A 25,838-nucleotide genomic window follows, 5' to 3' on the forward strand; every position below is an offset into this window, starting at 1 on the left:
AGGTGGTAATGGTGCTCTAGACAGAATCACAGGATATAAGTGCAAAGGCAAGTGCTCAGTGCCTAGCTCTGCCACTAACACTGTTTTCCTCAACCTCTGTGGGTTTGAACTGAATATTCTTCTTATCCAGGCACTTAAAAAATAGTTTTGGTAAAGTGATGTGATAAATGTTCACATGAAGCCCATATGTAGACCACCTCCACTACAAGCTCAGAGATGAGCACACCCAGCATGACTAGACCCTGAAGCTTCCAGAGAAGCTCCCAGGGCTGTTTGTAGGGGTGGAGGACAGGGGAGGGCTGAAATTTGCAGATGCTCTAAAACAGTGTGGCCCCACCTCCGACCCAAGGAGGTGATAATTTCACATTCTAAAGGGCATATAAATAAGAGGTTGTGGTTGCCATCACTCCTGAGGTTATTAAGCTCTGTTTGGTAGAGGTGAACTTGAGTTTTGTTTTACTAAATCACATTCCATCATTGAAATGCTACATTAATAATCCCCTTACCAGCAACGTGGGTGAAGAACAAACAGAGATGCCAGAGACTGTTTCATGGGTATCACATGGAGGCCTTGTTGTGCTTATCTGCCTCAGGTACCTGACTGCAAACATCATCTAAGAAGTGGTGGGTGAATGAGGTATTCTCTCCATTTGGGATGTCAAATGGGCTGCCTAGGCTCACTGACAAGCAGCATCATGTCTCTTCTAAGGTAACCAGATACACATTAAGGCCTTGGTTTTTATGAATGAGCTGTAAGATACAGAACAGAGAAGGTAGAAAACAATCCTATCCAAATTCTTCCTCCTCTACATCCTGGCTTCCTAGTCCTCAATAGCTTGCATTAATGAGATAGAAAATTTCCTGTTCCTAATTAAGAACATAATAGAAAACCTAATGTGTTCTTAAAGAGAATAAGAAAAGCCGTATAGAAGCACCTATCTTATTTCTTAATTCCAGATACTGTATGCTTATTTGTTAAGTACTAAATCTTACCAGACTTTACAAATTGAGAATTAACAACAGTCTAGGTAGAGACTACATGAAGTGACTAAATTATGAACTATAAAAAAAGTTACTTATGAAAAAAAGATATGGTACATAAAAATAGCAATGCCAAGATTCCAAGAGGTACAGTTAAGCAAGTTATCAACAACCAGATAAAGCTGAAATTAGTTCATTTTATTAAAAATGAAAACTTATATCAACAAATATTTTCTTATGGAAAACAAAATTGCTATTATAGTCATACCCAGTATGATTCACAAATTAAGAGTTCAAAAGTAATGGCTGTTTATCTTAGTCTTGAATATTCCACCACTTAGCAAATCATCACCATTAATCATAAAAAAAAGAACTCACTTCCCAATGTGAGTTCCTAGTTTAAGAAAATGTTTACAGGGATTCTGCATTAATAAAAATTTCATAATGATGTTATTTTGCTTTTGGATCGATAGTGATTCAGTTTATTCTTTAATGCTGAATCGAAGGGCTGGTTGAAGACAGTGGTATTAGAATGAATATGAAATTATTCTTCCGACTGAACAAGAGTTAGTGAAAGAACTGTTGAATGTTAGTATTTATTCTTCTGATTGATGTAAAAGTTTATGAACTGACTCTGTAAAATATCTTCAAGTAATTACTAACTTTCTATTGCAAATTTTCAATAGATCAATGAAAGGTTCAGTTTATTTTCCATGAAATTCTATTTTTCCCACATAACATTTAAATAATTTTAATAAAAATTATTTTTCTTTCCTAAATTAAAACCAATTTGAATACGGATGGCTTATAGAACTAATACTACAGAAGCTCCCTTTAAACCAATTATTTGGAAAAGATAAATCACAAAGAAAATAAAGACAAATTCTGATGGAGGACACTAAAAAAAAGCAAAAGCTGGAGATAGAGGCAAAAGGAAAGAAAAATACAGAATCTAGAGGGAACTACAAAAAGACAGTAGCTATGTATCAGGTCAAGATGTAGAAAATGAGGCAATGGCTCTAGCGCCCAGCAAGGAGTATGCTGTGTTCACTTAGATTACTATGGACTTAGGCAAGGTATCTGTTATAGCTGTAGCACAGCCTCCCTCACCCTGCTATAGATGAAAAGATTGCTGAGCTCTGGTTCATTCTGGAGGACAAAGCATTCTTAGACATGCTAGTAGAAATAATTCAAAGAAAAAAACAAAGAGATTCTAAACAGATTATGAGAGAAAGAAAGAAAGTTTCAAAAGGACTATTCACATGAAAATTCTACCCAGGGAGATTCTTTGGATCCAGAAAGGGGACTATTCTGGACACAACCTTCATCCAGAAGGGAAACTAGAATTCTTGATCAGCACTTTCCAATAACATATTTAGCAAGCTGAAAACACAACTTACAGAGGTAATTTTAAATTTTACAGTAGGTACATTAAAGAGTAAAAAGGGATGAAATTTTAGAAATATATTCAACACAACATATCCAAATACTATAATTTTAACGCATAATGAGGTAATTTACTGTTACTTTCATACTGCATCTTTGAAATCCTATATGCAGCACATCTGAATCTGCGCTTGCCACATTCCAAGCACTTAATTAATAGTCTTAAGTGGCTAGTGGCTACCTTACTGAACAGCACCGGTCTATATGGCCAAAAGTTTTGTCTTTGTCTTTAAAAGTCTAGGAATTTAACTCAAATATATCTTGATGGCACTCATCATGGGTCACTATTCTCAGATACACACTGTACTATTTTAACATATGAATCTAGGGTTTCCTTGTAGTTTCAGAAAATTTTTCTTGAAATATTATTTTTGGTATTTATTCTCTCATTTTGAGGGAGTCTTTATTTGTAGGTTGAATCATGTCTGCCTGCCTGTCTTCAGTATTTATCACTTAATCGTAAATCTTGTTTTCCTCATTTCTTTAAAAAATGTTTCTTCTATGTTTCATGCAGCATTATCTTTGTGTCTGTTTGTTCATATTCCTTCTAGTTTAATCTCCATTGCTGAAATGATCTTTTATTTATAAATATTTTCTAAGTTCTGTCACCTCACTTGAGATTATTAAATTCTTATTTTTGTTATTCTTTCATGCCTTACATCACTTCTTAAAAATGTCTTGTAACTTGTCCTGAATTGTAAATTACAGTTGTGATCTATTCCATGGGTATTTCTTTTTGGTATGTTTCCACAGTCAAGAACGTTATTCACTCTGTATTCACTTTTTCTTAAACCTGAGCATGGGAATTGACCCAGGTACTTTTCTGGTCCTTGTTTTTAGGTCCTGGCAGGAAGTACTGGCTGCTCAACTATGAAAGTTCACAGGGACTCCTGGGCTGCTGAAGCCCCTCCACCTAATTGCAACCCTGCACCCACCCTTCTCAGAGCAGCCCGTGGTCTTCGCCAGGAAACTCCCGCCAACTGTTTTGAAGTTCTCTGGCTTAAGTCCACTAGACACGCCCTTATACCCCTCTGCTTTTTCTCACACAGATGCTGATACCAGAGAAGGTCTTGTGGCTGGCCGTTGGTGGTTTTTCCCATCCACTTGAATCTTAGGGTTCTTAGGGCTATCTTGTCACTCAGTTTTGTTGTAAATGTTGTCTATGGGTATTTGGCTGTGTGATCCAGTTGATTGAGCGTCAGCCTGCGAGCTAAGTGTCGCTGGTTCGATCTTCCAGTCAGGGCACATCAGAGAAGGAAAACTCTGACTCCAAAAAACCTCCGCTGCCTTGCGGCATACCTCTTCAGGGGAAAGGCTAAGGGAGTAAACCCCGACAGAAAATCCGGAGCCGGAGTCCCTAAGGCGGTTTGACGTTGTAGTCAACACCGGCAACTCCTGCGGCGCACCTGAACCCAAGCTGTATTGACTCCGTCTTTCCCTTGGACCCTTCAGCTGCGAAGAGAGGGGGGGTCTGCTGCATGGGCAACAGCAGACCCTCCATATCACCCTGCCCAGGCTCTGTAGCTTCAGCTTCACTGGAGAGGACACTCCAGCGTCATCGCAAGATGTCGATTTAACACGGGAGGAGACAGATACCGTGTCACTCCCGAGTTGGACTGCACAGCCATTCTCGGCGGTGCTGATAGACTCTTAAGAAGCCACACCATCGTCTCTCGAGACGGACGGCTGCCGACGATCCAGTTGTTCCATTTTTATATGAGTACTCAGGCAGCCTGACAAATTATGTTGCCACTGCCATTATCTTCCTAGAATCCTCCAAGCAAAAACTGTTAATAGATCAGTGTTATATTAGCCAGGGTGAAGTCAGCTTTAGAGTCACAAATACATAAATATTGTTGGGCCATCAACAGTGCACGTGCTATCAGTTTCAGAATGATTGTCATGTGATTAAAATAAAAATTAACAAGAGCTTTCTTGTACTTTTGAGTCATATCTCTGAAGATTATGAAAAACTTAAAGAATTACTGAGTACCAATTAGTCATAAGACACTCTTCGAAAAGCATCAAGATGATTAAGACCCCTTCTCTAAGTTAAGAGAGACTATGAGTCTAGAAGCTAAAGAAATAACTAAAATACCACATGGAAATATATGTAAATCAAGAAACAGTACAACAGGAAATTTTATTTCTGGGGTGGAGGTAGAGTGGAAAGTGTGCCCATAATCATAACTGCAAACTCCTGAAGTGTAGGAATGGTGTTTATATCATGAGAAACAACATTTCATTAAATGTTCATTATGAAAAGTTTCATGAAAAAATTTTCATTTAAAAAAGATTTTAAAAGTTAATGTATGTTAAGAATGTGAAGGATAAAAAGCAAAATTTTATTTAGGTCTGAATAAAAAGACCATCCTCCAAATAATTTACAACTAGATCATCTCACTTAATATCAGTATATTCAGACCTATATTCTTGATTATTACTTGTACCTCTATCATAGATATATTTATATCTATGTGGCTTAGAGGTATATTTTAGTGAGAAATAAAATTATGAAATGTATCTCTTCAGGATAATCTAATAAAGGCTTCTCTGTATCTTTCCCCCAATAGTTTAATTTTCTGATTGTTAAAATAAAAGTTTTTCTTTTACAGAGTAACTAAATATATCAGTAATATTAATAACTCTCACTTAATGAATATTATGCAGAGAGGCAATATGCTAAATATTTTACAGACATTATCTATTTTTACCATAACATTCCTCTATTTATTTTAGAGGGCACTGATGCTCAGGAAGGTTAAGTAGCTTGACTAAGGTCACTTAAGTAGAAGGTAGCAGAAGTAGGAATTTAAAGTCTTATTTTTCCCAGTTTTAAGTCACACTTGAAAACGAATTAGAACATGGAGATGCTCAGGTTAGAAGTGTACTACAGTTAGAGAAATGGAAGCTAAGGGCTTGACAACCCTCTGGTAGAGCTGCATGCATGCAGTGAGGGGACCCCCACCCCCTCTCTTGAATTTGTTGTGCTGCAACAAGAGCAAAAGCACCACAATACTCAGAACTTTTACTGCTTTTTAAGTTGTGGCCCTTGCTTTCCCTTTGCTGGTCCCAAAAGGGCCATTAGCTAAATGTGACCCAGAAGGTTTGGTATCTTACTGATGCTAAATAAAGTGATATCCTATTGATTTTAGCTTCTATGATTCTTAGAAAGCAAACAAAAAAAGATTTGTCAGGCAATCTAGAAATAAGAACAATTACCTTTATTGTCTTATATTCACTTATGAGAAAGTAAAGAGGCCCTTTTATGATATAATATCCACACACTTTTCAATAAGTTTGAAGAGTCAGCACAACTAGTGACCTAAGAAAATACATTTGGGACTCACAGCATTCCAACATCTTTAATATTGTGCTATGAAGCAGATATATTTAAGAGTGATTTCACAGTGCTTTATATCAGCAAGTTATGGAGAAGACCTAATACATGGTAGTGAAGAGAAGAGAATGACTATTTGATTAGACAAAACAAATAATTCAGCTCAGGAGGCAATAGTACACGTAAGTCAAAACTATTTAAAACAAGTTTAGTCTGCAATTTAAACATCTTTTCTAATCAATATTCAGCACACTTCTGTGTTAAATGACAAAGTTAAGCTGATGTGATTATCTACTTACAAATTTCAGTGCTCATGAAGCAGCACCAAGGAGGAGTGCATTTCATGAGTAGCTTACAACACACCGCTTAGACAACAGAAAAGGTAATGATCTATGTATGACCTGCTGGGTCAAAAGGCTTAAACCAAGCAGTTATACTTTAATTTGTTAATAGGCTATTAAAAACAAAGAAAAGAAAAGAAAAAAGAAGAGAAAAGAAGGAAAGAGGAGGAGAGAGGAGGGAAGGGAGAAGAAAAAAGAAAGAAAGGAAAAGAAGAAAGAACAAAGGTTGCCGAGGATATTAAGAAGTTGGAAACCTCGCACACTGTTGGTGGGAATGCAAAATGATGTAGCTGCAATGAAGAGTATGGAAGTTCTACAAAAAAAAAAAAAAATTGAAAATAGAATTACCTATACAATGTAGGCACATACCCAAATAATTGAAATCAGGATCTTGAAGAGATCATTCCCACGTTTACTGCAACACTATTCACTGTAGCCAAGATGTGGAAACAACCTAAATATCCATCCACAGAGGAATGAATAAAGAAAATGTGGTCTATACGTACAATGAAACATTATTTAGCCTTAGAAAAAGAAAATATTGCAATATGCAACAGTATGGATGAACCTTGACAACATTATGCTTAGTGAAATAAACCAGTCACCGAAAAACAATACTGCCTGATTCCACTTTCATGAGGCATTTAAAAACAGTGAAATTCATAGAATCAAAGTGTGGAATGGTGGTTGCCAAGGGCTGGCGGGGTGAGGTGGAGAATGGGGAGTTGCTAATCAATGCATAAAGTTTCAGTTACCCTAGATAAGTTAAGCTCCAGAGATGTACTTGCACCTATGTTAACAATACTGTATTGTACACTCAAATGTTCATTAATAGGGTACAACACATGTTAAATGTTCTTACCACAATAAAATACAATTTAAAAATAATTTTAGAGACCAATAAAGTTCCCAAACTACCTTGATTCATCAACTACACTTACCAAACACTAAAAATTAGCATACAAGAGCTCTTCTTCCTTTTCAAAAAATTAAAGACTCAAATCACAGTCTTGATTTCGCTTTCTTTCCTTATAAGCAAATTTGATAGCCATCCAAGGCAACTATGTTTATTCCCTAAGCCTTTGAAGGAGAAACAATGAAAGGCTGTCAATTCCAGCATAAAACAACAGGAAATATATTTGTTACTTTCCCAAATGAGACACTTCTTTCAACCAAAATAAAAGAACAAATCTACTGCACTTCCATTTCACTCGGCTGTTTGAAGAAGAGGTGAGCAGATATTACTGGTATATTAAAACGGGTTCTCTGGATTCTGGAGAATTTCTAGCCTAGGTTTTAATTTAAATGCCTGGAGCAAGGCTCTGCCCTTCTCATCAGTTCCTCTGGCTGCCAACAAGGTTCAGGGATTAGGTAGAGGGAATGCATGAGAAGAATGTATGGCACAGAGATTATAAACAAGAGATGAGACACTAGGCATATCTGAGTTAAAATGTTGCCTTCTTTGCTTATGAACGCAATATTTGTTTTTCAATTGCTTTTTTTATTGTTGTTCTATTACAGTTGTCCCAATCCCCCCCTCATTGCTCTCTACTGCCCCCCACCCCTGACTCCCACAAGCAATCCCCACCATGTTGTCTATGTCCATGGGTCATTTATTCTAGTTCCCTGACTAGACCCTTCCCCTTCTTTCCCCCATTCTCCCCCTCAGGTCACTGTCAGTCTGCTCCTTGTTTCCATGCCTCTGGTTCTACTTCACTCATTTGTTTGTTTTGTTCATTAGTTTCCTTTATTAGGTGAGATCATATGGTATTTTTCTTTTACTGCCTGGCTCATTTCACTAAGTATAATACTTTCCAGTTCCATCCCTGCTGTTTCAAAAGGTAGAAGTTCTTTCTTTCTGCTGTGTAGTATTCCATTGTGTGAAGGTACTACCGTTTTTTGATCCACTCATTTATTGATGAGTACTTAGGTTGTTTCCAGCACTTGGCTATTGTAAATAGTGCTGCTATGAATGTAGGGGTGCATAAATTCTTTTGAACTGGTGTTTTAGGATTCTTTGGGTATAATCCCAGCAGTGGGATCACAGGATCAAAAGGTAGTTCCTTTTTCTTTTCTTTTCTTTTTTTTTTAGGAAACTCTACTGGTTTCCACAGTGGCTGCACCAATCTGCATTCCACCAACAGTGCAGTAGGGTTTCCGTTTCTCCACATCCTCCCCAGCACTTGTTTGTTGATTTGTTAATGATGGCCATTCTGACTGGTGTGAAGTGGCATTTCATTGTGGTTTTAATTTGTATACCTCTGATGGCTAGTGATGGCTTGAGCAGGTCATTTAATCCTTCTAAACCTCAGCTTCTGCACCAATAAAATGGGGTAAGAGCCCTTCCCTACTGAGATCATTGTGAAGATTAAATGAAATTGTTTGTAATGTATTTAGCATTTGCCTGGTGGTTGTTCTTATAAAAGGGATAAAATATACTTGTTGCTTCAGGTGCTTCAGTTTTACCACTATTTATTATGATTTAAAAATTGTTAATTTCAGTAACAACAACAAATGCTTGAGTCTGCAGCATTGAGTGGAAAAGTTCTTACTTGGAGGAGAAATGGACAGAGAAAAGACATGTAATAAAAAATATATATACATAACACACTGACACAGACAACGGTGTGGCAATAGCCAGAGGGAAAGGGAGATGGGGTAAGTGGAGGTGGGCAAAGGGGGAAAAATGGGAATGGAAAGACTTTGTTTGGGGCAATGGGCACATGATGCAGTGTGCAGGTGATGTTTTGAGTTGTACACTTCAAAACCTGTATGGTTTTGTGAACAAATGTCACCCCAATAAATTCAATACAACTAAATAAATAAAGCAAGTACAGTAAAATCTTAATTGCTGGATATAGGAGGTGAGTACATAAGTTCTCAATGTAAAATACTTTATCTTTTTGTATGTTTTAAATATTTCATAATAAAAAGTTGAGGAAAAAATTCAATGCATAACAGGAAAATTAATAGACTACAGACAGTCAAGACTTGCGGCCAAGAAGGAGGCCTAGACAGATATGCCGCATCACGCTCCACAACTAAGGAATACAACTACCTCAAAACTAGAGACAACCAGAAGTTCTAGAAAATCAAGCTGCATGGAAGTCCAACAAACAAAGATATAAAGAAGAAATACTCATCCAGACAGGTAGGATGGGCAGAGCCGGGGCAGAGAGGACGCGGTGTGCTGGCGGCAGCAGCGGCAGGCTGGCAGAAAGCACAGTCACATGTTTTAAAAATCAGGAGGGACACCTGGGGAGCATTCCCAGCACCAGATCAGACTGCACAGCTCATGGCTCCAGCACTCGGAAAATAGAGCCTCATTGCTTCTGACTATGAAAACTAGTGGGGGTTGGGGCGGAGAAAGAAACTGCTGGTTTCTCAGCAGAGTCCGCTTCTTTAAAGTGCCCCCACAGTCCTAGAACGTCCGCAGAACTGTTACAGAAACAGGGGTGTTCCAAAAACCCCAGAGTTTGCGGCTGGGGGATGGGGAAAAGGAAGCTGCTTTCAGAATGCCTCCACGTGCCTGAGGCTGGTGGCTAGTGTCTTTTTTATGCAAAATGGCTTTAATTCATCCAAAGCCTCAGGTAGATGGGAGGAGTCTTGAACCAGGGGACGGTATGGAGAAAGCACACAGAGCCTACGTAAGGTTCTGTGAATGGTCAGAACTCTTTGCAATGCCCACTGCGTCAGAGGATGCAGTCAGGGATATATAAGCAGCTGCGGACATTTTAGCTCTCTCTCATGCGCGCTCTCTCTCGCTCTCTCGCTCTCTCGCGTGCTCCCTCCACGTGGCTTGGTGAAGGGGTCTTCTCCATGTGGCTTGGAGAAGGGGTCTCCAGGCTGCTTTAAGAGGCTCTTGCCATGCGGTTTTGAGGAGAGGAGATCCGTGCGGTTTGCAGGAAGAAGGCAGTTTGCAAGGAGGCTGAGAATTCAGGTGGTCCTGCATTGAGAGCTGGAGGGCACCACAGCACAGAAAGGACCTCCCCAATCAGAACTGAGTGATTGGCAGCTATTGGTAAAGCTGAACTGTGCCTAGGAAGTAGGGAAACGCTGTTTCTGACTTTCCTAAGACTGGCCAGGTCTGGGAGGGGGAGGCAGGACTATGTGTAAATAAACAATTCTTTTTCTTTTCACCAAACTCTGGTATTGAGCGTTATAATTCTGGCGGTGGGCAATCAGGCCCCTAACTAAAGAGCCCGTGGGTTTGTTTTCAATTGGAGCAGCCCAGGGGTTCTGTAACAGAACCACCCACTCTGGGAACAACGACCAAGGCACCAGCTAAAGAGGCGCCAGTCCCATACGGAAGTGGGAGAAGTGCATGGAAATGGAGCGAGTGCTGAGCAAGCAACATTGTTCCCTCTCAAACCTCTCCCCCACATACAGCACCCTGTACTAACGAACACCTAAGGCTCCACCCCTTAAACATAACACGTGTGACAGCTCTACCTAAGACATAGGGGCAAACAAACACAGGAGCCTATCAAGATAAGGAGACAGAGAAGTATGGTCCAATAGGGGGAACAGATCAAGGTTCCAGTGAGAGAACTAAGCGACAAGGAGATAGCCAACCTCACAGATGAGGAGATAGTCAACCTAACAGACGTAAAGTTCAAAACGCCGTTGATAAAGATGTCCACAGGCTTGACAGATATGCTTGAGTATGACAAATGCATAAGAAAAGAAGTAAAGGCTATGCTAAATGAAACAAAGGAACATCCACACAAAACCAATGGTTAAGGGAAGGAAACCTGGGTTCAAATCAATGATTGTAACATAAAGAAGAAAAAAACAGTCAACCATTACAGAATGAGGAAATAAGAATTGAAAAAAATGAGGAGAGGCCTAGGAACCTCTGGGACAACTTTAGATGTGCCAACATCAAACCATACAGGTGCTAGAAGGAGAAGAGAAAGAGCAAAAAATTGAAAGCTTGTGTAAGAAAATAATGAAGGAAAACTTCCCAAATTTAGTGAAGGAAATAGACATACAAGTCCAGGAAGCACAGAGAGTCCCAAACAAGCTAGACCCAAAGAGGACCACAGCAAGACACATCAGTAAAATGCCAAGGTTCAAGATAAAGAGAGAATCTTAAAAGCAGCAAGAGAAAAGCAGGGAGTTACCTACAAAGGGGTGCCTATAAGACCATCAGCTGATTTCTCAAAAGAAACTTTACAGGCAAGAAGGGGCTGGCAAGAAGTATTCAAGGTGATAAAAAGCAAGGACTTACAACCAAGATTACCCTATCCAGCAAAGCTATCATTTAGAATGGAAGGGCAGATAAAATGCTTCCCAGACAAGGTAAAGCTAAAGGAGCTCATCATCACCAAGCCATTATTATATGAAATGTCAAAGGTCTTAGGTTCAGTAAGAGCCTCAAAAACCCCCACCCAATAAGATGATTAGCAGGAAGTAAAAACCACAAACAATGACTATTGAGGAGTCCAGTGAAAAGTTCCTCAAATCTTGCAAAACACCAGTAGGGGGTAGAAAAATTTTTACTTCCTTATTCTATTCTTCTCCCCAGCAACATGCCCAATAAATCACCAAGTGCCTTCTCCCCAGCAACATACCCAACAAATCACCAAGTGCCTCGTTGTTCTCACCATTGTGCCCGCCATTACCCTCAGACCCAACTCATTGTTCCCGCCATTACCCCCAGGCTCAACCAATCGCTAGGCGCCCTGACACCCTGTTCCAGTCATTCCCTATCCCTCCCTTTAAAACCTTATCAGCCTATACGTCAGCTGCTGTTCTTTCCTTTGAGACAGCCCGGCAGGTTCCTCTTAATAAACCTTCCATCTCAGCTTCCTTGGTTTCGGTTTCTATTTCTGACAAAAGGGACTTACTTAAGAAAAAGAAGATCAAAATTATGAACATTAAAATGACAACAAACTCACAACTATCAAAACTGAATCTAAAAAATAAAAACAAAATCCAACTAAGCAAAGCAGAATAGCAACAGAATCATAGGTATGGGGATCATTTGGAGGGTTATCAGCTGGGAGGGGGAAGGGGGAGAAATAGGGAGATGGTGCAGGGATCAAGAAGCATAATCGGTTGGTACAAAATAGACATACGGAAGTTATGAATAATATAGGGAAGGTGAAGCCAAAGAGCTTATATGTACGACCCATGGACTTGAACTAAGAGGGGTGGGATTGCTGGATGGAAGGGGGGTACTGGGCAGAAGGGAGCAAAGGGAAAAAAATTGGGACTACTGTAACAACATAATCAATAAAATAGACTTTAAAAAATAGACTATAGACAGCCAAACTGAATTATAACAGAAAACCATACATAGCTAGATTCTTAAGAAAAACTCCTTGAACAATATCAGAGCTGTCCTGACACATGATGAGACAGACTACCAGATGAAGCATGTCACGCACACGAGAACTGTCCCGATGCTGGAACATGCATGTCTGGGTCAGAAAAGAAACAGGTGGATAGAGAGAGACACTTAGACCTAAGAAAGACATTTATTTCACAGCTCTCCTCCACCACACACAGATCTTCCATTTCCAGGTCATTGTTTTCCTAACCGAGAGGCTGAAAATAGAATGATATGCTAAATTCTAAGTCATAGGCAGATCAACTGACACCACTTAATTAAAGTGAAAAAGATGTCTCATCTTGTCTCCTCCCTGTTTCTTCCTGGATTCTTTGTCATTTTATACATAGATTCCCATACAGTTTTTCTCTATTATTATTTTTTTGAAACAAACTTCCATTTGAAATCAAGACTAGAAAGTTGGTAATTAATTCTCTGCATGTAAGTCATCAAGTCATCAGCCCCTGAAAGTAGACACCCAGAAAATGACAAATAAATATTGACTTCCTTTCCCAACAACATAATATCAGCTCTCCAATTACCATTCCATAACAACCATGAAAACTTTGGTGAAAAGTGCCAGAGGGTTAGGCAGTCCTATGAGAACACAGGAGATCCAAGTTAAAATGTAGGGCAGGCATGGACTACAACCTACTTTTACTAATATAATCTGAAAGAAGAAATTACATTAAAAAAGCCTTATGTATAGAGAATATCTTCATGGGCTGGTGACTAAACAGTGATCTTATTATCATCATTATTATTTTTTCATTTACAAAAATAAATTAATATCCTTTGGAGAGGAGTAATTTTTGTGTTGTTTTTGAGATTCTGACTCATAAGGAAGAGTTATAAACATCTGGCTTCTAAGAAATGGATGGCCACAGATGCTTCTTTAATCTCAAGTGTTGTTTTCACCTTATTTCCTAAGGAACAGTAGATCACACTGTTCAGAGCTAAAGCAAATGGCAATCCAGACCTCCTAATATTTCTCTTTGCCTTTATCCTAGTCAAGGACTCTTATCTAAACCACTCTGCCTCCCGCTGTGGAAATGGTTTTACTATTAAAGGTTTGCTCTCAAGAGGGGAAAAAAATGGTACTTAACCATTAACCATAGTAGTGAAATGTCAGTAATGTGATGCTGTTAGTACTCAAGCACAGTGTATTACACATAAATTGTAGTACAGATGAACTACACTCTAATAATGTGATCCCAGGGCTCCAGGGCCACTACTGGGCCAGCTATTAGCGGTCACAAAGCTGGGATGGAAGTTTGCATGGTGATAATAACCACCATGATTCAGTGAGCACCTACTAGTCTGCCAAGCACTGTGTGATATGTGATTTATGTAATGTCCAATTCTCACAACCATCTACAAAGGTAGATATCATTACCTCCAGGCTTTTCTGGCTTGGGAAGGTGAAGTAACCTTGTTGAGAAGATTCTACCCATTTTAACACTGTAACAGTAAGACATTGGTCAAGTTATTTATGTCCCTAAGGCCAACTTTCCTCATCTATAGAATGAGAAGCATACTACCTGCCCTTCAAAGGGCTGCTCTGAGAGTGAAGTAAGGCATATAGCACAATGCCCCAGACCTACTATGTGAGCAATAGACATTAACTAATGAGATATCAACTATACGTTTATGCCCACAAAATAAATGAACAAACAGAACAAAAACAGAAAAAAAAATTACCAGTTCTTGCCTTATTTTTTAAACATCTATATTTAAAATATTCTAATACTTATCTCTGAGGACACTATGTATTGAGATGTCCAAAGATTTTTAAAATTTAATATTTATTGTATTTTTTCCATTACCATTTAGTCCCCTTATACCCCCTATCCCGAGCATTCACCACACTGTTGTCCATGTCCATGAGTCCTTCATGTTCAATCCCTCCACCCCCTAACCTCCTTTGTTTGTTTTGTTTTGTTTTGTTTTCTAGTAGGTAAGAGGACAGCAGGAAAGCAGAGATAATAAAATAATTATCTTAGAATCATCAATTTTCTCTAATATTTTATTCTTGTTTTTCTCAGTACCATTATATTTTGCCAATACCTATTCTGTCCATAGCCTGAGCAATCTGAACTATGTATCTATGTATTTATTTATCTTTCTAAGGCAAAAAGTTATGAAAACCCTACCACCACTATCTGGCTTCCAGTACAAACCCAGATTTAAATGCTATAACCATATTAGCCATGTGGGTAATGTATGTCTTTCTTGGTTTTAGTAATATAGTAATGTGCAAATGATTTATCTCAGCTTCACTTCATTATAATGACCCATCAAATTTGTATTCCCCATTCATCATCCAAATGGGTAAATGAAATTTTCAGCTGACTTTGTGTAAGACAGCAAAACTTTTCTTGCTGCACAACTGTCTCCTATTGCTCGCAGTTCTAAATAATATAAAAATAGACTTTACCTGTTTAATTGACAAAAGCCAGTCAATTTTCATCCTTTCTATCTGAATAACTTTTGCACTATGTTATAAAACTAAGTTGGCATACTTCTCCTGAACAGTTTTTTCACAGAGCCACTGATTCATTCAACACAATATTATTTAGCACTACTATGTGCCAGACATTGTGCCAGGTCTCTACCATACAACATCTGAGCAAAAACAGACAGGCTACACGTATACTCTGAAGGAGGCTGAAGTTTGTGGAGAAGACAGAAATGCAATGAATAATCACACAATCACTGCACCTGAAACAACTACAAAGAGGAGTGTCCTACATGCCCATAATGGGAGGATGGGACCCTTCCCATTAGGGATCTCCAGTGGGCTTTCCCAGAAAAGCAATACTTGACCTGAGGTGTGATTAAGGATGATGAAGGGTCAATGAAGTAAAGAGGTAAGAAGAGCATCCTAGAAAGAGGGGAAAGAGGAGCATGGAAACATGAAAGACCAGTGTGGCTGCAGCAGAGACCAAGGAGAATTTGGCTGATGCGTGAGGGGTGACACAGATCCCTGTGGTCATGTTCAGGCATCTCATTTTTAGCCTAAGAACAAAAGGAAGAGACTGCAGCGTGATGATCTGATTTGTATATTGACTGCACTAGAGAGGCTAGATTACAGTAATTCACAGGGGAAAGAGATAAACCAATTAGGAGGCTGCTGCAGTGATCCAGAAAAAAAGATTATGGCAGTTTGGACCATACTGGTAATGATGAAAATTAATATTCAGAAGATACATGTTGATAGGACCAGATGTCAGTACTGTGCTGTAAGCTATGCATGCATTAACTTTTGAAATTCTTACAAACAACATGTGAGATAGATATTCTTTCCCATTCTTTTCTACATTTTGTAGATAAGAATATTGAGGCAGAAAGAAATTTGTCCAAAATCGAGGTGGTAAACAGAACCAGAACCCAAACCAATAGTTATCCAACTTCAAAGCCAGCTACAAAATTATTGTGTAAAAATTCGACATATAGTTAGAAAAAGGGTCTCTATAAAGAAGTTTCAAAACTCAAAAGCGTCTTGACCTATTTCATCAAGGTTCCAAGTGATAATGCCTGAAAAAGAACACAGTCTTAGGTTCCCCTGTAACAACATGGATTCTCCTTTGATGTTTTATACTTATGGTAGGCATACCTATTTCAACATATCGACTTGGCAAGTCCCTCATTTCACTGGCATGCCGTTCCTTCACTGAACATATCTAGAAAATAAATTCACAGATTATTTTATTCATTTGATGAAATATTCTTCACAACATTTCATTCTATATATCACTAAATTAGCCATGTAGCACTGAAGATAGAGTGCACACAATCTACCCACTGATTTAAATGACAAAAATTAATTTGTCATTATATTCTTCAACATTATTCTTTAATTCAATGGCAAGGAAACTATAATATAGTTTTAACATGTTTCCAATGATCCATTCCTGCAATTCTACTTAAAAGCTACTTGTATCATTATAGAAATAAAGCTCTGGCAGAAGTACATATCCAAAAATGCCCAATAGCTAATCTAGGCAATTTTCATACTAGGTCTTATGTTTCTGATTACATATTAGTAATTTATTTTACCTTTGCTAAATAATACTTTGCAAAGTGGCACATATTCTTTTCCTTTGACTATATTAAATTCAATGTGTTATATAAATCAGAGGTTGGTAAACTACAGCCTGGCCTAAGCCTGTTTTTTTAAGGTCTGTAAGCTAAGAATAGTTTTTACACTTTTAAGGGCTTGGAAAGAAGGAAGAAGGAAGGAAGGAAAGAAGGAAGGAAGAAAGGGAGGGATGGATAAAGGGAGAGAAAGAGGACAGAGGGTGGGAATACTCAGCAGAAACAGAATGTAGCCCATAAAATCTAAAATATTTAATGCTAGCCTTTTACAGAAAGCCTGTCAATCCCTATTTTAAGTTATATGTATACAGTCTGGATATCTATATGTATATGTGTATTTATCTATCACTCACACACACAACACACAACACATGGTTGTTTTAGGGTAATAAGACTATAGATATTTCCTATTTTCTTTGCTATATTTTCTAAAGTAAATAAGACACCAAAAATTTTAAGTTTAGCCAGAGATGTAAAAACAATATGAGTTTAATACTGATTATACTCACTTTCCAAGGGATTAGGTTTTTTCCATTTTCTTTAGATAGCATTTATTGTGTTCTTTTATAGCTGCTATCCTAACTATAGCTACAATATAGAAAATTCTAAAATACAGAAAAACCCAAAATGAAAAAAAACAAATACTATTCATTGTCCCATCACAAAATGAACACTGTTAACCCTTTTAAAAAATCTTTTATGAACCTAACAATTTATGACAAATAACAATATATTATTTAAATAATCTTCCACAATTCTTTAATGTCCTTATAGCAGCATTTCATTACATGGGTGTACTATAATTTACTTCGAAACAAAAACTAATGTCTCTTTAAGGCAAGTAATAGTATAATCATCATAGTTGGATATAAAAGTTTTGGACTTTTGATTCCTTAGGATAAATTCCTACAAGTGGAACTGACAGATCATTGGATATGTACAAAGTTTTCTTTGGTTTGTCTAATATACACATCCAACCTGCTGTCCAGCAACACAGTGACTATATGAGTCCTCACTTTCTCTAATACAGGACTTGAACTCGTGAGTGTGGAGGTATAAGCATTTACTTAGTACTGATTGGCTATTTTCTCCCTTGATTGTTTTTGTCATTTTTCTCCTGTCTATCTCAGACAATTTCCTCTCTACTTCCCCAGTGTTCACAATTTCTTTCTCCTTTTCTTAGACTTTTGATGTTACAGGTTATTCACTCTTCTGTCCACAATACCATTAGACTACTGCTCGGATACTTTTTCATACCACTTTTACCTCAGCTAATATTTATTTGGTTTAGGTTAAGCAATATAGTTTAAAAGGGGAACAAACAACTTTTGGCTCTGAAGTATCTAATACAAGATAAGCACTTTTACACATGAAACAAATGTGAATGAGCTTTGGGCCTCTTTTGTAGAACAACTAAAGTTCATTTACCTGGACACATAAAGGGCAGATAGGTTATATGCCACAAAACAGTCTCAAATCTTACTGACAGTAAGTCTGGGCCTCTACTGCTTTACATCACTACCAAGCAAGCAGGATGATTTAGTTTTATCCTTCTTTTTCTACCATTAACTCTAATGAATAAGCTAAGAGTCAAAGCAATGGGAAATGGAAAGAACAATAGAGAAAGGAAAACCTGATGAATCCACAAAACTAACTACATGTTCTATAAATAGTCATATGGGTTATGGGAAATATGAAAAAGGTTTTTTAAAGGCAGCAGCTTGTGAACATAGAAAGGTTCACAGTTTGTTTTTCACAAAAAGAAAAGAAAGACTCAATCTTAAAACTTATGCTTATGAAAGGATTGAGTATTAAATGATCATCACATGGCAATAATGCTTAGGTGAAAATATTCTGGTTGCAAGAAGGTATTCAAGAACTAATATTCCTTTAGACCCTCTTCAATAGATCTGTATCAACATGGACTTATTATAAGCCAAGCAAAAATACCTTGACAGAAGTCCCCCAACCGATAATGAGTGTCACACTGTCCTTCCAGCAGAGGCTGCAGGGATACATATCTGGACGAAGACTTATATCATCCCGGGGCACATTAGTGATTCTTTGCTTTGAGGTGATGTCAAAAATTTTCACACCCTGGAAAATAAAATAGCATTAAGCACCCTCTACTCGGGAGAAGAAAAATAAAGGAAAATTTATTAACAGCCACCACTACACACCACTGATAACCAGCATGGCAAAATATTGACAGTGCTTACTGAGCACTGCTTGCTGGGTGCCATGCAGAGGAAATGCTCCTACTCCACAGAAACCTGTGAGGACCCCAAATGAGAAAACCTCTGTACTTCTTTCTGGACAAAAGCAATTTTATTAGTGGATGACATCAGTAGTTTAAATACAACACAAATGTGAAATGTGTATCTGTCAACAACTGCATTTCTAAAATGACAGACAAGTAACATTTCTAATGGGTCATTCCACTCACTACAAAATGAAGTTTGCTGTTTAGAAACACTCTGAAATAGAAAATACACTATGCAAAGAAAACTACACCTGACATTTAAAGTACTCAAATGGAAACATCAAGCAAGCTGATAACTAAAAATAAACCAAGAGGCCACAGGTTTGTTTACCTTTGCTGTGACCCAGGAAAATAAGAAAAGTCCTGAATAGCAAGGTAGATTCTGGGAGAAGAGAAGAGAACTAATTTACTAAATTATACCTTGAAATTCCAAAAGATATGCCAGATGTCAAAAAGATAAATTTTAAACTCTCTATTAGCTCTAACTCATATTGAGTAAACTTTAAGTAAGTGTAGCACCAAAAATCATGATCCATGTTTTAAAAGGCAGGCCTATATTTTGCTTGTGATTTATACTGGAAGTAAAAATGGAATCCGCAATATTCTGTACTTGTTTCATATCAACTGTTACTTGCCCTTGGCTAATACGCAAATGGTATTTTCAAGACTATATTCCCAATGCAGCCTTTCAATTATTAACATGCCTTTTCATTTTCTTGGCTATTCTCCATGCCTCAGGTTTTTTCCTCTAAAATAAAAGCACAGAATAGGCCGGGAGTTATTCTATTATGAAAGCCAAGAGCAATCTAATTTCTTTAACCTTCTAGGTATGATATGAATTGCCATTTGTATCTCTTAGAAATGACAGCTGCAGTAAGTGGCATCTCTTCCTTTTTTTACAACCCTCTCAGTCTGGCCACTCCTTTGGTTCTGAAGAAGCATTAGGAAGAAGGAGAGATGCTTTTTACCATATTATTGGCCCAAGCAATCAGGTGGCCTCTCCACTTCACATTCCTTATGTTCCCTTCCCCTTCATGCAGAATAGAAGACTTCCACCTGCTCATCCAAGATCGTTCAAATAGCAGCAACTAGGGACAAATATAAAAACAGAATTTCAGAAACCAAGAAAAACATATTAATTCCTTCCTTACTACTTTTGTCTGTCCACTGACCAAATACAAACAAGTTAGTCTCAACAATTTTTAGGCAGACTGATATTACTACATAATTTGTATTCTGGAAAGAATTTCCACTACATTATATCTAGCCCGGGATACTATTTAAAATGAGTGTTGAAGTTACTGCAAAGTCAAACCACAAGGTGGCACCAAAATACCAAAATTCATGGAGAATAATACACATTAGTCAGTTAAAAGATTTGTATCACAAAATGCTCTTCAAATGATTGCCCAAGAATTAATTTATTTGGTAAACTAGAAAATCAAAACCTCATAATTTTCCCCTGCAAGTAACATATTAGTTGCAGATTAAACCACAATAGTTGGGTTTTTCATTTAACCCAAGGAAAATAATTTAACAATGACAGTTGAGCAGTAATTCATGTCATAGTGAAATAAATTTGCTTTAGTATTAAACTTCTTTTAAAAGTGCAGAGTAGCTAGGGTTTTTATTTTAAAGGGAATAATCTACAATTTAAAAAATCGGCTGGGTAAATTTTATTACCAAATATAATTGGTCAAAACCTCTAAGACTGCAGTTCTAATAACTCATGCTTTATTAAGAATACAATAAAATATTTTTCTTGATATATCCACTTTAAATATTTTAAGAAAAGACATTTATACAATATATAACATATACAAGATATGTTATAGCTTATATAACTTTACACATGTAATTCTGAAACATTACCATTTAAAAGCAAACACTGATGACAAATTCCATAACAGAATTTTTAAAATTCTTATTATCAGAGTCAATTTCAGTTTACCTTAGTATATTCTATGTCCCTTCCCACCCCCAAAGGGAGACAATAGGTAATAGGAGAAAGAGTAAAATTCACAATTTACTTATATTTTTGTATGTGTTTCTCAATATTAGGTTCATATAGTCAGAAAGTACACAATAAAAAAAATAATCCTAAAATTAGTGTTCATCTTCACTAATAAGCACAGTATGGTCACTTTTAAATGTCATAAGTGTCTGACATTCTCTATTATCCGTGGAAAAGAAAGGTGGCCTCACACAGTCTATAGTGGAGACTGGAGGCAGGGCTTTTACTGAGCACATGGAGTCCTGTCTTCCCATTAGACAGATATAGGACATCCTCTCAAAAGACCTTCTAAACCCCCGTCTTGTCCTCTTCCACCCCAGGTCCTAAGTAAGAAACCATGACCATCATGTCTCCCTACTTCCAGTTAGAGACCCTAATGTAGCTCTCTGTCTGAAATTCAGCCTCTCCCTAAGAGTCAAGGAGGTCCCTGAATGTGTTCAGCATTTTGTACTAGGATATGTTTGAAATTTGAGGAAGGAAGAGAAAGCCTGAGAATATAGCTCCTGCTACACACTCTACTAAAGTCAGGTAGCTATAAGTAATTATATTAAACATGAGGAATTGATAAGATTGAAATGTTTATCTTCCATCTGTGGACTGGATCAGGTGGGGGTGACTGTGTCCTGCTGGAAGGAATGGTGGCTGGATAGCCAGGACGCAAGTGTGATGAGTTCGTCATCAAGGTCCTGGTCCCTCACCAATTCCTACCTAGAAATGACTGATGCAGTATTAAAAGGGAACAATCTGCACCTGTGTTAGAAAATTTAAATACGCCCCAAATTTTAAATTAAAAATTTTATGAAATGATAGAAATAAGACCCCAGTGAAAGGCATGGTTCAATTCACTACAAGAAAAAGCCTGCCTCTTCTGGGCAAGATGATGGTATAGTAAAAGCAGTACTCACCCCCTCGCACAACCACATCAAAATTACAACTAAACTACAGAACCACCATCATTCTGGTTGAATGGAAATCCTACTCTACAGAACTACCAAAGAAGCCACATGGAGACTGGTGTGAAGGCTGGAGAGACAGAATGAGCTGATCTCACACCCATGTACAGCAGATAAAAATTGGGAGAGAGATCTCAGCTACTGAGGTCCCCTCTGAGGAGCGAGGGTCCCAGCTCCACACCAGACTCTCATCCCAGGGTTCCAGTACCAGGAAGAGAAGTCCCCATAACACTTGGCTGTAAAAACCAGTGGGGTTTGTGGCTGAGGGAGACAGAAGGCTTCAGGAGTCCCAGGCAGTTCCTCTTAAAGGGTTCATGGCCGGACTTAGCTGGACTCACTCCCATCTGAGCTCCGGTGCTGGGGCAGCAGCTTGAAAGGCACCAGAAAACGAGAGAGAGAAACTTAATTGGCATCAGGATGACAGCTAGGGAGGAAGGGAGGCAGCTTTCTCTCAGAGAGAAGTACTGGCAGAGGCCACTGTTCCTTTGATGAGCCCTCCCTGCAGAGCTAGCAAGTGGGCAGCATATCTGAGTCTCCATCAACCTGATTCATGCTGTCCTCCCAAGTGATTCCCTGAGCTGCCTCACCCAACTTTCAGGCCCACCCAAACTGTTTCCAGTAGCTTTTCCATGCTAATGGCCTGTCTTGGCTCATGCTTCATATTTTCCTAAAATCTCTCAAACAAGAAACATGCCCCATACCTCTTGCTAAGTGGTCCCAGACCCAGCACTAGCAGCAGCCAGCCTGGGTTCGCAGCATGGCCGCACCTAGGCACCTCCAAGCCCTGCACAAGTAGCAGCCATCTGCAGATAGCTCTGCAGCTCATGGCCAGTGGCCCTGGGCAGAACACAGGTGGCGAGTAACTTTGGCCTCCACCTCCTGGGAGGTTCCAGAGTCAGCACAGCCAGTCAATAGCTTCAGACCATGTCAAAGTATCGCCACTCAACCACCTACACAAGTGACACACTCAACAGATCGACTCAGTGGACACCAAAGCTCCACTAAAGTGAGTTCTGCTCCATGGGGTGAGCGCCTTCACAGATAATTCTCCATGGTAGTTGGAGTTTGGCAGTCAGTGGACAGAGTCAGGCCTTGCAGCTTATCATCCTGGGGGTAAATCCCTCTTATTGACATGCCAACAGCAATCAAGGCTCAACTATAAGAGGGTGTACAGATCTCACACCCACATAAGGGTGGGGGGGTAACTGGAGTGCCCACCTTGGGTGATCAGGGAATCTGTGCCACTGGTCACTTTAGAAACCCACTACAGTAGGCCACTCTGCTAAGCCTGGGAGACATAGCAGCTCTACTTAATACATGGAAATAAACACAGGGAGGCTGCCAAAATGAGGAGACAAAGAAACATGGCCCAAATGAAAGAACAGAACAAAACACCAGAAAAAGAACAAAACAAAATGGAGATAAGCAATCTACTAGATGCAGAGTTCAAAACACTGGTTATAAGGATGCTCAAGGAATTTAGTGAGAACCTCAATAGCATAAAAAAGGATCAATCAGAAATTAAGGATACACTAACTGAAATGAATAATTTACAGGGAATCAACAATAGAGTAGATGAAGCCAAGAATTAAATCAGCAATCTGGAACATAAGGAAGTGAAAAACACTGAATCATAACAGCAAGAAAAAAAAGAATCCCCCCAAAATGAGGACAGAGTAAGGAGCTTCTAGGACAATTTCAAGCATACTAACATTTGGTCATGGGGGTGCTAGAAGGAGGAGAGAGAGCAAGAAATTGAAAACCTATTGGAAAAACATAATGACAGAAAACTTTCCTAACTAGGTAAGGGGAACAAGTCCAGGAAGGGCACAGAGTCCCAATCAAGATGAACCCAGAGAGGCCGACATGAAGACACATAATTAAAATGCAAAAGGTTAAAGACACAGAGAGAATGTTAAAAGTAGCAAGAGAGGAGCAGTTAGTTACCTACAAACAAGCTCCCATAAGACTGTCAGCTGATTTCTCAACAAAAACTTTGCAGGTCAGAAGGGACTGGCAAGAAATAATCCAAGTCATGAAAAGCAAGTACCTACAGTCAAGATTGCTCTATCCAGCAAAGATATCATTTAGAATTGAAGGACAAATAAAGAGCTTCCCAGACAAGAAAAAGCTAAAAAAGTTCAGCACCACCAAACCAATATTATACAAAATGTTAAAGGGTCTTCTTTAAAAGGAAGAAAAATATATCAAATGTAGGAACAATAAAATGGCAAATCATACCTATCAACAACTGAATCTAAAAAACAAATAAACAAGCAGAATAGAAACAGACTCATAGATACAGAGAACATTTGACGGCTGTCAGTTGGGAGAAGGATTGGGGAGATGGATGAAAAGGGGGAAGGGATTAAGAAGTACAAATTGGCTGTTATAGAACAGTCATGGGGATGTAAAGTATAGCACGGGGAATATAGTCAGTAATATTCAAACTATGTATGGTGTCAGGTGGGTACTAGATTTATCAGGATAATTACTTTCTAAGTTATGTGATGTGTCATCACTGGGGCGTATACCTGAAGCTAATATAATAATGTATGTCAACTATAATTGAAAATAAAAAATGAGGAAGGAGAAAAATGTGAATTACAAGCATATAAGAATATATAGTATATAAATAAAAATACAAAAGTGAAAGTTGTCCCTTTTTATATCTACCATATTCTCTGGAAGTTATTCACATTCAACTGTTTTATTTGTATACTTTTGGATCTCTTCATGGCCCTATAAACAACATATACTTACATGTATATATAACTGAGTGGGTTTTCTAAAAAAGCTACCACCTGCTATCAGTGGACAAAAAATAGCGTTCTGGTTTAACATTCATCCAAAGAAAAATTCTAACTAATGATTCTCAATTTTTTTGTTGTGACCCACAGTAAGAAACACAACCTATGTCACAATGGGTACACAAATGCCTGTGTAAGTATGTATGAAAATGGAAACAATGTATTTATGAAACACAACATTTCCCATTACTATGTTTAATTTACTTAAATGCCTTCTCTCTGCTCTATTTTATTCTATTCTTTTAAATTAAAAAGAATTTTTTTTTCAGTAGCAACCCCTGGATTGACGCTATGACCAACCAATGGACTATGACCTATAATTTGAAAAACCAATTAAAATGGTCACATTGGAGCTTATTTTTTCCAATAATTCTTTGGTATCCGGTTCTGAATATTCTCTGCTTCTATTTGGATGATGTCTGAGTGTATGGATTTCCAGAGGTGAACTATAGGAGCTGTACAGCTCCTTGCCAAAAATTCTTGCACATATAATTTTTGTGTACTTGTGTATGTCTATAGGTTATGGATTGCTAAAGGTGTAAATGTTGGACCAAAAAATACATGTTTCAGAAACTATGACATGCACTGTCATACTCTTTTTTTAGAAATCACCTGTACATACCATAAATACTATACATGCGGGACCTAGAGATGCCCAGGTAACAATAATGGAACATTAAGGCAATACTCATTGTCACTCTTGATGTCTAACCAATCCACAGATACTTTGTAAGTGTTTCTAATGTACACATCAGTATAAAATAAGTATTAAAGAACATATAAAGAGGTATAGCCATCTTCTTTCATATTAGCATTACCATTCTTGGGCAAGTCTAAATGGACACTCTCCATGTTATGTGTGTTCCACTGATGTGTCCATTTTAGAACAGAATTTTATGACCTCACATCTCTCAAAATGACTTTAATGTTTCCTTTTTTAATGGTAGGATGAGGTAAAGTTTTTAAGGGATAAATCACAGTGTGGAAAAATGTTTACTTGTGTTACATGTCACATGATTAGCAGCTAATTCATTTGTTTTTTGATCCTTGGTATAGAACTGACAGCTCAGGCAGGAAGCTCAGGACCCTGCAGCCACCACTGGGTATACCCCTTGGTCCTATAACTCCAGCACTTAGAATTGGGCCTTGGGTTGTGCATAGCGAAGTCCCCAGTCTATTTAGCAGGCATCCTTATATTGCTTTCCAACTTCATAAAATTTTCTGAAAAATCAGGAGATTATATACACACACCTCT

General features: G+C 38.2%; 1 protein-coding gene across 2 annotated transcripts in view; it reads right to left on the bottom strand.

The window, feature by feature from the left end:
- Positions 1–25,838, bottom strand: part of VPS41 (VPS41 subunit of HOPS complex) — a 233,952-nt gene that overhangs the window by 77,262 nt on the left and 130,852 nt on the right. For both annotated transcript variants that reach the window (XM_090287373.1, XM_090287372.1), the window contains 3 exons: positions 19,775–19,894; positions 18,494–18,640; positions 16,062–16,128 (listed from right to left, as the gene is read on the bottom strand). In XM_090287373.1, coding sequence (XP_090143499.1) covers positions 16,062–16,128; positions 18,494–18,640; positions 19,775–19,894 — 334 coding nt within the window. The remainder of the gene's footprint in view (positions 1–16,061; positions 16,129–18,493; positions 18,641–19,774; positions 19,895–25,838) is intronic.

Source organism: Furipterus horrens, unplaced genomic scaffold (assembly GCF_987537825.1).
Source record: "Furipterus horrens unplaced genomic scaffold, mFurHor1.1.pri manual_scaffold_9, whole genome shotgun sequence".
NCBI classification, from domain to species: Eukaryota; Metazoa; Chordata; class Mammalia; order Chiroptera; family Furipteridae; genus Furipterus; species Furipterus horrens.